Consider the following 16647-nt stretch of genomic DNA (forward strand, 5'->3'; position numbering starts at 1 on the left):
TTAGAGCAACTATTGCAAGGTCTCATTGAACAGCAAACGCTTCTCACATCGGCGATTCGCGATTTCGATGTGGTATCAAATGCGGGGCGTTTCTCGTCGTTGTCTATACCTCCTTTTCCTCCTTACGACGAGACGGCGGAAGACTGGTCTGATTATGAAAAACGTCTTCGACAGCACTTCTTGGCATTTCATGTCACGGACTAACAAACATGTAAGTCTCTGTTCCTTTCATGGATTTCACCTCAAATGTATTGGTTGTTGTCACAATTGGCTCCTTTCAAAGATCCTGCATCTTTGTCCTTTGTTGACATGTGCTCACTTCTGTCCGTATATTTTCAAAAGCATACGCATGTGGTAGCCTCTCGTGTTGCCTTTTATCGCTGTCAAAAACAACCGCATCAATCTTATCGCGCCTGGGCTGCTGAACTTCATGGCCTCAGTAGAAAGTGTCAATTTGTTACTGAAGTTCACAAAGAATCCTACGCCGATTCCATGGTACGGGATGCTATTATCCAGTTGGCGCCTGACAAAGAAGTTAGGCAACGTGCCCTTCAGTTGGCAAATCCGACTCTAGATGAAGTCCTATCCATCGCGCAGTCGTTTGAAATTTCTCGCGCTGCTGGAGCGCAAATAGAGGTGTGGGGTGACGGCGGGGAAATAAAACCTCTGTGCGCTGTTGACGACGCGTGCGGAGTGTCCCCGCCGGCCGGTGTGGCTGCAGTACGTTCCCAAGCACAGCCTCGGCCTAACCGAAAACAAACTGCAGCAAAACCCCCGGCAACTTCCTTCATGTCCATGGTGTTTTACGAAACATTCATGGGAGGATTGTCCCCAACGTTGGGCTGTGTGTCACAATTGCAAAAAGAAGGGTCATGTGTGATTGTTTGCAAATCTGACCGCATACATGGTGTTCATGAACATGACACTGATTCTGTGTTGTCTGTCAATTGTACTTCTTCCCTTTCCTTTCAGGGAAGTTATTCCTCACTGTCCAAATACTTGGTCGAGATGTTCGCATGCAGATGGATACTGGTTCTGCTGCCACTATCATCAATTCTCAGACGTATCTTCAATTGGGTTCTCCAACCCTATCATCTGTCACTAGGCAATTACAGACGTACAATAAACAGAAGATTTCTCTCTTGGGACAATTTGATGCTGAGGTATCTTACAAATCCGTCGTTCGCACAGTTCCCATATTTCTGGTCGACCATAGTAACGCAAAGAATCTTTTTGGTTTCGATGCCTTTCGCGTTTTTTGGTTCTCCATAGATGACTTTGTCAATATCGTCTCCGATGCCATTCCTTATGCTCAATTGGATTCCTTGTCGACGAGATTTTCGTCCCTTTTTTCTCCTGGGTTAGGCCGTGCAAATGATTTTGAAGCTCATATCACACTCAAACCCACTGCTCGGCCGAAGTTTTCTCGGGCTTGGCCCATTCCTGTGGCCCTTCGTCATCAGGTCAAACGGGAGCTGGATCGTCTCACTGCTGGGGTCTTGCTTCCTGTCTCTTCAAGCGAGTGGTCCTCTCCTGTCATTGTCGTTGCTAAGCCTAAAGGTGATATTCGTCTCTGTGGCGATTTCAAAGCCACTGTAAATGCTCAATGCCTCATCGACACTTACCCTATGCCCAGACCTGAAGAATTGTTCACTAAACTAGCTGGAGGCCTGTATTTTTCTAAAATTGACCTGTCAGAAGCTTATCATCAACTTCCTCTCGACGCTGCTTCCTGGCTGTTCCTGGTACTTAACATGCCTTTCGGCCTCTATCAATACCAACGATTGACATTTGGGGTTGCCAGCGCCCCTGCTCCCTTTCAGCGCTTCTTGGAACAATTATTGCTCCCTGTCCCTAGGTGTATAAATTACATGGACGACATTGTTGTCACCGGCTCCACCACTGAAGAACATCTTCAGAATCTCCGCCAACTTTGTCATGTCTTACAGACTGCCAGTCTTAAGTGCATCCTTCAGAAATCAAATTTTTTTCAGGTATCTATCACGTACTTGGGGTTTCAAATCTCTCGGGATGGTATTCGCCCGCTTCAGCAAACTGTCACTGCGATCGATGCCCTTCCTCATCCTACATCTGTTAAGGAGCTGCAGGCCTTCTTGGGGAAAATAGCATACTATCACAGGTTTTTACCGTGGCTTCAGTGGCTCAGTCGTTGCATTGCCTGTTGCATAAAAATGTGCCTTTTCACTGGTCCGTGTCATGAGATGCGGCTTTCCAGAAATTGAAGACTATGCTGAAACAGGCCCTGTGCCTGGCTACTTATCGACCTGGCCAACACCTTGTTCTTGCCACGGACCCCTATCAATACGGGTTCCGGTGCAGTCCTTGCGCACTGTTTTTCTGCCGGCTCTGAATGACCCATTGCTTATGCCTCCAAAACGCTCAAGGATGCCCAACAAAAGTATTCTCAAATTGAAAAATAAGCTTTGGCCATTATTTATGCTCTTCATAAGTTTAGTGTTTTTCTCTATGGATCCAAATTTCATCTTGTTACAGATCACAAACCACTTGTTTCCTTGTTTCATCCATCAACGTCGTTTCCCAACAAGGCTGCACATCGCCTCCAGCGTTGGGCTCTTTACTTGTCTCGTTTCAATTATGAGATTCATTTCCGGCCGACGGCTCAACATGTGAATGTTAACGCACTGCCTCGCCTTCCCATGGGTCCTGAGCTGGCATTCGATAGGGACGAACTTTTGTGTTTCCACCTGGATGTTGCCGAGCAGCGGGTTGTGGATGGGTTCCCCATCACCGTCTACTACATGTTCTGACCCTACCCTCTCCCGGATTTTATGCTGTATTCAGAAGGGTTGGAAGACTTCTGATCCGTTGCAGAACTATTATGCTTTGCATTACCGCCTCATGGCTAGGGATGGTGTTATCCTCCTTTCCACCAAAAATGCTTCACCGCATGTGGCGGTACCTGCGTCTTTGCGTGCTTCGGTCTTGCGCCTCCTTCACCAAGGGCACTGGGGTGTCTCTCGCACAAAATCTCTGGCGCACCATGATGTGTACTGGCCCGGCATCGACTCTGAAATCGCACACATGGTCGCTGCCTGCAGCCCTTGTGCATCACTGGCCGCCGCCCCGAAGTCATCTTTGTCACCGTGGCCTTCGCCTGAGAAGCGTATTCATGCTGACTTTGCGGGACCTTTATTAGGTGCTTATTGGCTACACATAACTGACGCCACACATAACTGACGCCTACTCTAACTTTCCTTTCATTGTCCGTTGCACATCGCCTACCACCGTGGCAACCACAAATGCTCTAGCTTGCATTTTCTCTTTGGAAGGCCTTCCATCTACTCGTTACTGATAATGGTCCGCAATTTGCCTCTTCCGAATTTGCGGATTTTTGTGCCCGTCACGGCGTCATGCATGTCACAGCCCCGCTGTTCCATCCACAGTCAAATGGTGAGGCTGAACAACTGGTCCGCACATTTAAGTCTCAGATGAGGAAACTCCTGACCTCTTCTGCTGGTGATGATGCGCTTCTCCAATTTCTGGCTTCTTACCATTTCACCCCCATGGGCGACCACAGCCCGGCTGAGCTCTTACATGGCCAACAGCCCCGCACACTACTTCATCTTCTGCGGCCTTCTACCTCACGACCGCGGGTGCCTTCGCTTGGCCGGTTCACCGCCAGCGACCTTGTATGGGTACGGGAATACGGCAGGCAGCGAAAATGGAGTCCTGGCCGCATCTTATGACACCATGGCCGACGCCTGTATGAAATCCAGATGGACACGGGTGTTGCAGTGCGTCATTCGGACCAGCTTCGGCCTCGTGTGCCGGCAACACCTGTTCCGAATGCCGCTACACCACCTTCGGCTCTACCTGATGCTCGGGATCTTGGCATCTCTCATTACTCACAATGCAGCCCTCTCACAATCATCTCGGTGCCAGCACAAGAACGGACGCCACCAGGAGACGTGCCCATGCAGGAACCGGATGACCATCATCTGTGGGAGCAACTCTACTCGTCTCCTCCTCCTACGGACGCCGACACATCGCCCATGTCTCCTGTTATAACAACTGGACTTGCCGCAGTGAGCAGATTGGTGCACGGGGCCCCAGCAGATTCGACCCCTACGTCTCCTGTCATCTCGACCTGTTATCATCAGGGACACTTCCGTCCGTACGGGAAGCCGCCTCCTCAAGACTTTACGGCCAGTCAAACAACACCTATGGACGTTAGCCATCTACAGGCCACCTCCATCAAGACCAGTGTAAACAATTCAAAGGGGGCGAAAAGTGTTGAGACTCGCCGATCTTTCAAAGTTCCGCTGCACAGTTACGCGCGTCCTATACAAGCGGCGCTGTCTGCCAGCCATGCAGCAGCCGCGCCACCTAAGTGGCCACCAGCCAGTGGCCGCTAGACTTGGACTCAGTGCCGATTTGATTGTTACTGTGTGCACATGTCTACTTGCTCTGTGACTTACATGTGTCGTGTTGTTTTTGATATATGTGTGTTCAACTTGACGTTATAACACCTTCAATGAAATATAGATGGCCTATTCGCCTAAATGATACAGGATCCATTTCACCATGGTATGAATTATTACAATCATTTTTTCAGGTTCCTGACATGAAAACTATCTTCACAACATTTCCACTTCCTAACTTTTCATCAGAACACGTGTTATGATACCAATTGAAGTTGTCCTGCAAGTCTGAAATGTTGATAAAATCATGTGCAGGCACACGTTACACAATCATAGGTTTCTTCTTCTGACATTTTTCAAGACCTTTTCCCATTCCTTAGGCAAGACTATGTACTAACAATAATTCTGTACATATTTCTCAATGACATCAACATTTCAATCAGAAGGCAATGTTGTATGCTATACTTGGAGAGAAGTGTGTGTGTGTGTGTGTGTGTGTGAGAGAGAGAGAGAGAGAGAGAGAGAGACAGAGAGAGAGAGAGAGAGAGTTAGTTTTGAACGTACAATCGCTTCTGAATTTCAACCATGCTGCAACAATGGCCCAGTCCTCAGTTTGGTGTCTACAGTTGTCAGATATTGTTATCAACTTCTCTCCATGAATGTCATGCAACTCTAACAGCTTCAGTAAACAACTGCAAATTTATCGTCTCAGAAAATCAGGTTTTCTACCAGCAAACCGCATTGTGCTTGCACAATTTTTTGATAGTGTAACTCGCAGTCTTCATTAGGTGCTCCCTGAGGTTGAATCCAGTGTGTAAAACATCCAGTATCTATGACTATGTGGGGCTACACACTTACTCACTGGCATCCACAGGTGCGAGCCATGTGCTCCCTCCGTGGTATGTATCACTTAGTAGCAGAACCCATAGTGTTTTCTAGCGGTAGCTGTTCTGACAGCTGTGCTGGTACTCCTTGATTGTTGTCAATTAATAATTTTGCCATCTGATGTTCTGTTCCACCTCCAAGTTGTACTGGACGTTCAAATCTCCTGACTGGGGTTAAGTTTTCCTGTGGACTATATTGTACTATCACTCAGCCATGTCAGTGGTCCATCCAAAGTCTGCACTGGCTAGGGGCACCTACCCGATTATTTTATGGCCACTGGTACTCAAATTGTAGTTCATTAATGACCGTCCTCAGATACTTTATTTGCTGTCTAAGTACCACCATCTGTGCACACTGTGTTGGTTGTGCTGGGTTATTTGCTCTATGAGCATTTCCAAAGTTATTTCTCAAGGGGTTTGGCTGTTGCCTTCATTGCATCTTTAGGAGTTTGAGTGCCAGATTCAATGCAGAACTAAACTGATAACCCACATCACAATTGATAAGATTCTGTGTTGCCTTTATTTCAACTGATTCGTTAATAATGCTGTCCCAGTATCTGGGTCTCTGTACCAGAATCTTGATACCATTATAATTCATTGAACGATTTAGTTCCAAACAATGTTCCGTGATAGCCGACTTGGAAGCCTGTTTGAGTCTGGTGTACTACTTGTGTCCTTACACCAGATGTCAATAGTCCTGGTGGTCTGACTGATATACAACCCGGTGGGCAGAAAAACACAATCTTATATTTGATAATTCTACTGGTTTTGGCAGATAATAGTCTGGCATATGGAAAGAAAACAACCTTCTTTGCTTTTTCTTTTATTTCTACTCACCGCTCTGGTGGAGAAGCACAGTGTCGTGCCTTCTGAATATCTCTGGAAAAATATCTGTTTCTGTAGAAAACAGACTGCAGATGTTTTACATCCGTCATCAATGTGTCTGGATCTGATAAGAGTTCGTACCCAATGAGCCAGATTTTCAAGTACTCTGTTCTTCTGCACCACATGCTGGCAGCTACTGGCTTGCAGGTACAGATCTGTGGGATTCGGTTTTCGGTAAATAATATGGCCATAAGAGCCATCTGCCTTCCTCTGGACAAAAACATCTACGAGCAGTTGTCCCTCCTTCTCCATTTCCACTGTGAATTTTATGTTAGGGTGGTGTGAGTTAAGATGTTAAATGAAAACAATGTGCTTTTCCTGCTGTGGGGCTAAATAACAAAGGTGTCAAACTTCCTGGCAGATTAAAACAGTGTGCCCGACCGAGACTCGAACTTGGGACCTGCCAGGAAGTTTCATATCAGCGCACACTCCGCTGCAGAGTGAAAATCTTATTCTGGAAACATCCCCCAGGCTGTGGCTAAGCCTTGTCTCCGCTATATCCGTTCTTTCAGGAGTGCTAGTTCTGCAAGGTTCGCAGGAGAGCTTCTGTAAAAGTTTGGAAGGTGGAGACGAGGTACTGGCAGAAGTAAAGCTGTGAGTACCGGGCGTGAGTCGTGCTTCGGTAGCTCAGATGGTAGAGCACTTGCCCGCGAAAGGCAAAGGTCCCGAGTTCGAGTCTCGGTCGGGCACACAGTTTTAATCTGCCAGGAAGTTTCATATCAGCGCACACTCCGCTGCAGAGTGAAAATCTCATTCTGGAAACAAAGGTGTCATCCACATTTCAGTCAATCTGGGCCCAATGTAAGTGCTTCATCTTCAAATCTCTCCATAAAGAGGTTTGCCACCACTGGTAAGAGCTGGCTGTCCACTGCCAACTCTTCTGTTTCCTTGTATAATTGACCCCCATACAGGAAGTACATTGAATTAGAAAGGGCCCGAACAAGTCCGGGAGAGCCCTACCAGTAGCAATTCACTCAGTAAACAAGGAAACCGTGTTGAAGCTCACCATAATGTCAGAATCACTCAGTGGTACCAAAGTAAACAACGAAACCATGTTGAAGCTCACCATAATGTCAGAATCGGTGATGTGTAGTTGCTTCAGACGGTGCAGGAAACCTTCCAAGTTGCGAATGTGTTGTGAACATTTGCCCACATATGACGAGAGCATCTTCTTCATTGCTAACTATCGGATACAGTTGAACTTCTTCATTGTGCACCTTGGGCTGTCCACAAAGCCCTGATGTTTCTGTCCACCTTGTTGATGGAGTTGCTTTCCTTTAGTCTGTATGATGGGTCATTCAGAAGTTGTTGAACTTTGTTGTCTTAGTCTTAGTTCTGTAGAATGATGGTACGGTTCCTCTTATCTACAGGTAACACCACAATGCCATCCCCTTCTCGGAGCTGTCAGAGAGCTAGCTTCTTATCACCTGCTTTGTCAGATCTAGGCAGCTTGGTCTCAGTGAGCGCCCTACATGTCTCCTGTCGGACTTCTTCAGCTTTACTTGGAGATGGTTTGAAAGCCACCTGCTTGATCGCACTGATGAAGCCACAACAGGTTCATTTCCAGGGATCACCGCAAAGTTGGGGCCCTCACTAAGTATCTTCAAATGTGGTCTCGTTGAGTGGCTTTTCAATAAAGGTGACAATTGTACAAATATTCCCTTTTCTGCTTTGCCCTGTTGTCGAGACGATCAAACTCAGCTAGGTGACAGGCTGCCAGTTTCTTCTCCATCCATTCTGCTAGAGATCACCAAGTGCCACCCCCTCAGTCCCAGCCTCGGCTGGTTAAGGTGGTGGCAATAGGAAGGAAGGTGTAAGGACAGTAATTCCCTGGACGTGACATCTAAACAGTGGCACCTGTCATATATTCTCTCCCTCTCTAATGCTCAGCTCACCTTGTGTTCAATCCTGTTGGCTGTTCTGGCATTTATGTGATGCCTAATCCTTGTGAATACAGGAATAATGTCCTCTTCTTAGCATCTCAGCAGGAAACTAAAGAAGCCAGCGCCGTCCCTTTCCTTTGTAACAGATTATACAGCCTTCTGATATTCAGATACATTTCTTCCCCTTAGAGTCTTCTATGTTGTTGGTTCATGCTTTCCTGGCAAGGTGTTACAATCTTGGAAAATTGGGTTTTCTACTGGGAGTCCCCATCATACTTGTGCCGCCTGAGGCTGAATCCAGTGCAGAACAGGTGCAATATTTATGTTTATGTGGGGCTATGTGCTCTGTCATTGGTCTGTGCTGTGACAGGCACTCCGTCGAAGGTTCATGCCGTCAGTAGCAGCAACCATAGCATTCTCCAGCAGAAGCTGTTCAGACTACTGTGCACATACTTTCTGGCAGTTGTCAGTTAATAATTTTGTCACCTGATGTTCTGTTCCACCTCCAAGTTGTACTGAGCATTTAATCTCCTGATTACCATCATTTAAACTTTCCTGTGGACTATGCCATTGTATTACCATAGCCGGCTGCATCAGGTGCTTCATCTGAGACCCACACCCGCTAGGGGTGCTGCCCGATTATTTTATGCCCGTTAGTGTTCAAATAGCTGTTTGTTCTTGAAATGACTGTCCTCACGTAGGTCATTTGCTATCTGAAGTACCACCATATGTGCGCCTTGTGTTGGTTGTGCTGGGTTATTTGCTCTGTAAGCATTTCTAACGTTGCTTCCCCCAGAGTTTGGATGTTGCCTCCATTGCGTCTCTAGGAGATCAAGAGCCAGATTCCAGGCAGAACTAAGCTGATATCCTGAGTCGCAGTTGATAAGATTCCGTGTGACTTTTATTTTGATGGCTTCTTTAATAACGCTATTCCAGTATCTTTGTGCCTGTGTCAGAATCTTGGCATCATTGTAATTCATTGAATGATTTAGTTCTGAACAATGTTCCACCGTAGCTGACTTGGGAGCCCATTCGAGTCTGCTGTGACGTTGGTACTCCTCGTACCTGATGCCAATGGTCGTGGTGCTTTGATCGATATGACATACCACTCAGACATGGTATGTGCTAAAATACCCAGTTTCTGTAGGCCCAGATCATCCTTTACACTCCATAACAGAGCCTTAATCTTGTTTGGTGGGCAGAAAATTCTGAAGACGAATTCTGCTGATTTTGGCAGACATCAGTCCGGCAAATGGGAAAAGCAACCTTCTTTGCTTAATCTTGTACTTCTATTGACCCATCTGGCAGGGAAGCAGGACACAGTGCCTTCTGAATATCTCTGGAAGAATATCTGTTTCTGTAGAACAGCACAACCCAAACAGGGCGCACAGACAGTGATACTTAATACAGCAAATCATGTACCTGTGCAGTTTCCTGCTGAGATGCCAAGAAGTGGATATTATTCCAGAATTTGAGAGGATTAAACATAATGTAAATTCCAAAGCAATCAACATGTCTAAAAGCCAGGCAAGTCAAGCATTAGTAAGGGACGGAATATGTGAAGGATCCCACCATTTAGATGTCATTCTCAATTCAATTAATGTTACCAATAGCCATATACTTTAGGTTATTTTATTTTGAACACAACCAGTTTCGGCAATTCATTTTGCCATCTTCAGGCCCCATACGCTTTTTTCAAATCAAATAAAAAAAAGCGTATGGGGCCTGAAGATGGCAAAATGAATTGCCGAAACTGGTTGCATTCGAAATAAAACAAAAATAACCTAAAGCATACGGCTGTTGGTAAAGTTTATTGAATTGAGAAGTATGTACCAGCCGATGTCCCCTTGCCATAATGGAGCAACAGAGAATTTAGATGTCACATCCACAGAATAGCTATCTCTACACCTGTCTGTTGCCACGGCCTTAACGCGCAAAGCAGTTTCAAAAGCTACATCTAGAAAATACTATGGTCCCTGCTGCTGATGGATGAGTACCTCGGACAGAGCGCCTAGCCCCATTTAGGGGTAAATAGTGGACTCGTTCCATGTTGGATTCAGACTTAGCGAGCATCTGATGAAGATTGCAAGTTACGTGATCAAAAATACTGTGCAAGTAAAATGCAGATAACTGTCAGTAAATCCAATTTTCCAAGATGATAACACCTCGCTGGAAAAGCATAAAGACCTACACCTTCAAATTTCATCTGCTCCTCTGCCGGCAGCTCCTTCATCTCATACACTGAAATATCGTTGTTTTTCTGAACAAAACTGGATTCTAATACTGTAACAAAAGAGTATCTTTTTGTAGGAAGCAGGTCTGGCTGAAAGTTTGTGGGTAGGTAGGGCTTGTTGCAAATCAAACACAATGACATAAATACTATCATCTTTCTCTGACTCTTCTGTAGCAAGTGCAATAGCGTCATGTCCTGCTTTCACTTTGTGCTGGTGTAACTCAAGTTGATCATACAAGAATTTGAATAAGTTTTCATCTTTCTCCTTTTTTGCCTTTTCTATTTTTATATTAAGACAATCACACGCGCTGCAAATGTGTGATTTAAGATTTGTAAATGATATGTTGTGCTCTCCTACAAAAATCTGTTGATATTTATCGCTGGATAAAGGATTTCTGTCCTTGCGTACATTCTTCTTTATCTTTATCATAACAACTTTCTATTGTGTACTCCATACTCCTAAATCTTGGACTGTCAACTCTCTTGTAATGACTGGTATATGTTGGCATCCATTCAGCATCTGCACTTTAATTCTATCTAGGATGATGCTGGTGTTCCCCCCTCCCATTTACTGAGGGAGTTTTACAGCCTCCTCCTCCTCTTTTTCTTTTTCTTTTTTTTTTTTTTTTTTGAGCTAAGTATTCTATATGACCTCTACTTTTTTTGAAGTCAGTGAATATTCAAGATGGTAGTCTTACAAATTACAATGCATCTTTCGCCACATGATACAAATAGTACATCATGGTTGTACTCCGTCTTGATGGATACTGTTTTTGTTTTTCTCTCCATTTTGGTTACTTGTATGCAACCATGAATGTAGGCATTCTGCAATTCGTAGTTTCCCATACTCCAAAACTTCTGAAAACTATACATTCTCTCTTCCTCATTGAATAACTGAAAACACCTTCTCCTGCAATTACAGTTAGGACCAAGTTCACATATCTTACTCTCATTTCTAAATGTAAGCTAAACCTCTGTTGCGAGCATCCTAATGTTTCTGTTGTTGTTTCATACTCCTCTTCCCTTTTCTACCCTGACTCTGTACTCCTTTCTCAGGAACAGCAAAATCCTGTAGGCCTAATGTAATTATTTAATAAGCAAGAAAAATTTGTGCTTCGAGAAACCTGCATTAAAGCACATTTAGAATTAAAATTATCATTACAATTTTTTTTAACAAAGCTTATTCAAAAATATATTTGAAACTTCTTCCTTAGATAGACTATAGTAACTAACAGTGAGAATAACAACTTTAAAACTTAAGACACATACAAACGTATGCGTCAGGAATATTAAAGCACATAACTTTCAATTTTAGTTCTCTGCACTGATCCTTAGTATCTATGACATGTTAACTACAGCACATATGTTGTCTGGATGCGAAAGCAAATTTGAGGTTAGTGACACATCTTACCTCATTACCTTGTTAACACCACTGTTGTAACTTTCATTTTCTGTGTCCTGATAATCTGGGCCTTTATCAGTCATCAAACTCATACGCACAGTTTAAAAGCTGTTCTAACATTGCAGTTTTACATTCATCTTCCCTCCAAACTCAAACCTCCTCCTAGTTGCCACTTTGTTGGAAATTCCATGTTATTTCTATCAATCCTATCTGGTACGGATCCCACACTGCTGAGCAGTATTCAAGCACTGGGCGAACAAGGGTACTGTAACCTACTTCCTTTGTTTTCGGATTGCATTTCCTTAGGATTCTTCCTATGAATCTCAGTCTGGTATCTGCTTTACCGACGATCAACTACATAAGATCATTCCATTTTAAATCACTCCTAATGCGTACTCCCAGATAATTTATGGAATTAACTGCTTCCAGTTACTGACCTGCTATATCGTAGCTAAATGATATGGGATTTTTCTTTCTATGTATTCGCAGCACATTACACTTGTCTACATTGAGATTCAATTGCCATTCCCTGCACCATGTGTCAATTCGCTGCAGATCCTCCTGCATTATGAATCCTAGAGAGGGAGAGAGAGATACGGAAATTACTTCTACTTCTAGCATTGCAGTTGTGAATTGCAAAGCTCGCCCTAGATTCACTGTTGTTATAAGCCACAAATATCATAGGAAACCATATGTATTGGCTTGGATGCACGAGAATAACTGGCTCTCGGGAGAGTCTTCTGCAAGATGTTGGGTTATTTACTTTAAACAATATTCATTTGGCACACTTCTGTAGAAAACACTTTTTTTCACATTAGCTTCAATATCAAACAAGATTAAACCATAGGACAGAACTGAGTGAAAGTCTTGTCTGCAGATGAGCACACTGAGAGAGTTTTCTGAAACTAATGCTGGCAGAACTGACAGTTTTGGTTAATTATTTCACAAGGTGAGTCCACCACAGTATCTACCTGGGTAACCAGGAAATTCACAGAGGAAGCCTCAGCCAGTGTGAGCCCATCAATCTCTACTTCTGGTACTTGTATTTATTTGGAATTGTACAATACGAAATTTTCGAAAATAAAGATAAATATGAGGGGCATTTCACAAATAATGCACATTATTTTTTTTAAATCGTATGTTTATATTTCTTTCAATATCTCTTTACAGTACTTCAATATAGTCTCTCTGCTTCTCTATGACTGAATCCCAAAGTCTTGAAAGCTCCTATTACTCCATCCAGTACACCAATTCCGTTCATCTGCCAGGTAATGGCAGCTCTCCCAGACAAAGATAATGATGTCCTCGCATTGATTTTTTTTTCCAACTTCGGGAACAAGCTGAAGTCTGGTGGACTCATCTCCAGCCTGTAGGGAGGATGTGGTAACATTCCCCATCCATATTTGTGCCATTTTTTGGGCTACAATATTGCCAATATGCATGCTAGCATTGTCATGGAGAATGAGTGGCCCATCCTCTAGCAACCGAAGTCAGGTTTTGTTATGATAATACACTGGTGTGACACTTGTTCCATGTCGACTATCTGTCATGATGATTCATTGGTCATGATAAGCAAAAATCATCATTTGCTTGAGCGCGTTCAAATTTTTTTGGAGGTGGGAAATCTGAAGCTATCCACTTGTTGGGACTATGATTTCAACACTGGTTCAAAGTCTGTAATCCATGTTTCACCAATGGCGGCAATTCAACATGAGAATCCTTGACCTTCATGGTCAAAGCACTGTTTGAGCAAGGATGCGATGTCCAGGCATGTTTGCTTCTCTTTAGCACTCAAACAGTGTGGAACCCAACTTGCATAAATTTTCTTCTTCTTCAAATCATTTGTCAGAATACAGAATACTGATGTGGGGGAATTCCCGTGGCTTCAGAGTGGTTCCTCACAAGTCGCCAGTTATTTTCAAGAGCATCTGCCACAAACCACACACTTTGTTCATCTGCTGATGTTTTTGTCCTGCCGGGTCACAGAGTACCATCTATGCTCATACAACCACCACAAAGATCATTAATCCACCGTGAAACTGTACTATCATCCACTGTAAACTCACTAGAAAACTCACTCAGTGATCTGTGGATTTCTGTCAGGTTTTTGTCGCATAAAGTTTCAAGCTTGATGTATGACCTCTGGTCTACAAGTCACAGTTCCCGAGCTGTGCACAGTCGCGAGCCGGCTAAAGTGTGGATGTGTTCTAACTGTTTATCAATACCGACTTTTGAAGTTCCGAGATGTGCAGTGTCAACTAGTGGGGAATTGAGTAATGACAGGAACTTAATTATTGGCTCGTTGTCAGCCGCTTGATGAGAATTGAGTGTCTACAGTTCGCTGAAAAACATTTATGGGCCTCCTTTCCACCAGCAACATATTTTTCACAACTTATGTGTCACTTTGCCAGTTATTTCACCCCACGAGAGAGAGAGCATACCTTCTCAGAGCTGACATGTATCTGGTAGCTGTCCGCAGAGCTGAAAAGCTCCGGGTTGACGAGGCACTCGACACGGTGGCCAGTCCAGCTACCACAGCTCGGCTGCACGTCACCGATCCGTGCATCGTAGCCCATTGCCAGGAAGCACGGCCGGCTCACCTCCCATACATCCAGTATCCTGTCGAGCAGACACTCTCATTTAACTTCTCGGAATATGGGTATAGCTTAAGGAGAGGGGACATTACCCAATGAAAATTCCACGTATTTCCAGGTAATTATTACAAATTTCCATGCGCATGTATTCACTTCCTTCTCATATATCATATATAAAGAAATTAATATGTAATAGACCTTACCTAAACAGGGGTGGAACTTTTTAGCATAAAATTCTAGTGTTACGTGTACCTACCATTCATGGAAAAACAATACTATTACAGGATGTTTGCAGTGAAATGCTTAAAAATAGCTGATAAAAGGCCACTCAAAACAAAACAAAAACTGTTAAACCAATAGAAATATCTTTAAAATTAAGCAGACTTCTAAAACATAATACAATTTTCTGTCAAAAAAAGAAAACGAATGCTTCAAATGCTATTTGCAATTAAAAGTAATGTGTACAAACATAAAACACATATTTTTAAATGTTATGCAGATCCCAACAATTTCTTGAAGCACTTAAGTTCTGACTCAAAACACGTAAAATACACTGAATAGCCAAATAAACTGATACATCTGCCTAATATTGTGTAGGGCCCCTGCGAGCACGCAGAAGCACTGAACATGACATGGCATGGACTTGATTAATGTCTGAACTAGTGGTGGATGAAACTGACAAACAGTCTTGCAGGGCTGTCCATAAATACATACGAGTATGAGGGGGTTGAGATCACTTCTGAACACCATGTTGCAAGGCATCCTGGGTATACTCAACAATGTCCACATCTTGGGAATTTGGTCGGCAGCAGAAGTGTTCAAACTCGGAAGAGTGTTTCTGGAGCCACTCTGTGGAATTTCTGGAAGTGTGGGATGTCACATTGTTCTGCTGGAATTCCCCACGTCCGTCAGAATGCACAATGGGCATGAAAGGACGCAGGTGATCAGATACAATGTTTACATACTTGTCACCTGTCAGAGTCGTATCTAATCATATCGGGGGTCCCATACTACTCCAACTGCACACGCCCCACACCATTACAGAGCTTGAACTAGCTTAAACTGTCTCATGTTGATATGCAGGGTACACTGATTGATGACGTTGTCTCCATACCCGTACACGTCCATCCACTCGATACAAATTGGAACAAGACTTGTCTAGATCAACAGTCCAATGCCGGTGTTGACAGGCCCAGGCAAGGCGTAAACATATAAAATGCAAGGTGAACCTTGAATACACCAACTGACTCCATCACAGTATTACAAAATAGCACCACATTTGGTAAATAAATGCGGTATGAGCCACAAGCAGTACATTGTCCCTTTGGTGTGCACACAAATACTACTGTCAACTCTTTCACTTCTGTGTCTTCATTCTATCTTTCTACAATGCTCTCTTCATCTGCATGTTGTTGTTCTGTAAGTTGATTATGATGATATAAATACCTTGCGTGTGCATTCTCGTGCTTCACTTTTTATCAAAAGTCGCAATTTCAGACATTCTACAAAGGGCCACTTTCGAGGGAAATTTGGGCAGTTTCGAATTTGACTATGCATTTTTCATCCGGCTAAACTTGAGGAACATATTCCTCCTAAATTTACAATTACTATGAACAAATTCCCTCACTGAGTCAGCACCTGAGGAAAATGTACTTAAAAAAGAAGTATCGACAATGTACAATGAGTGAGCCGCCAAATTTTATTCTCAATCTTGTAATCTAAGGAAGTACTCTTATTGATAAGAGGGTCATGAAGGCATCTGCTGTACGTCACGCTTACTAGGTTGTCAGGTAGGCGAAACGGTCCTGCATTTAAAAAATCTGCCACGGTTCCAGTTGCATTATTGTGACAATGTTCAATCTTTACTTCTCAAATTATGTTTCTGCTAATATACAGATGAAACAGAATAACGGGAATGTCTGAAATGAGTAGTGGCAGCCATGGGCAGGTAGCAGCACTGCGGATTCGTGATAGGTAGCGAGTAAACAGTCCGCCATTTCAGTAATCATGGATCAGTGAAACGGACAAGAGCATGCATTAGCTATAAAATGTTTTATAAAAACAGTGATAGTTTGGTAGCAGCACAGAGGGAGTTTCGACATTTTTATAATTTAGAACGTCATGATGCCATTATGTTGAAACATGAGATAAAATGTTGGATTAATAACTTTGAAGAGATTGGATCTGCCCTGAAGAAGAAACCAACAAGATGACCAAGAAGTGTGCATTCTCCAGCGAACATTGATGTTGCACGAGAGTCTGTCTTACCAAATCCACAGCGTTCAATACGTAAGCAAGCAGCAGTGGTTGGAATGTCCCAGGAGAGTGTTCGCAGAATTCTTCATCTTGATTTAAAATTTGAT

General features: G+C 43.6%; 1 protein-coding gene across 3 annotated transcripts in view; it reads right to left on the reverse strand.

Moving 5' to 3' along the window:
* LOC124717315 overlaps window positions 1–16647 on the reverse strand; it is a 148101-nt gene that overhangs the window by 84071 nt on the left and 47383 nt on the right. For all 3 annotated transcript variants that reach the window (XM_047244148.1, XM_047244147.1, XM_047244146.1), the window contains exon 9: window positions 14132–14309. In XM_047244148.1, coding sequence (XP_047100104.1) covers window positions 14132–14309 — 178 coding nt within the window. The remainder of the gene's footprint in view (window positions 1–14131; window positions 14310–16647) is intronic.

Source organism: Schistocerca piceifrons, chromosome 9 (genome assembly GCF_021461385.2).
Source record: "Schistocerca piceifrons isolate TAMUIC-IGC-003096 chromosome 9, iqSchPice1.1, whole genome shotgun sequence".
In the NCBI taxonomy this organism is placed as follows: Eukaryota; Metazoa; Arthropoda; class Insecta; order Orthoptera; family Acrididae; genus Schistocerca; species Schistocerca piceifrons.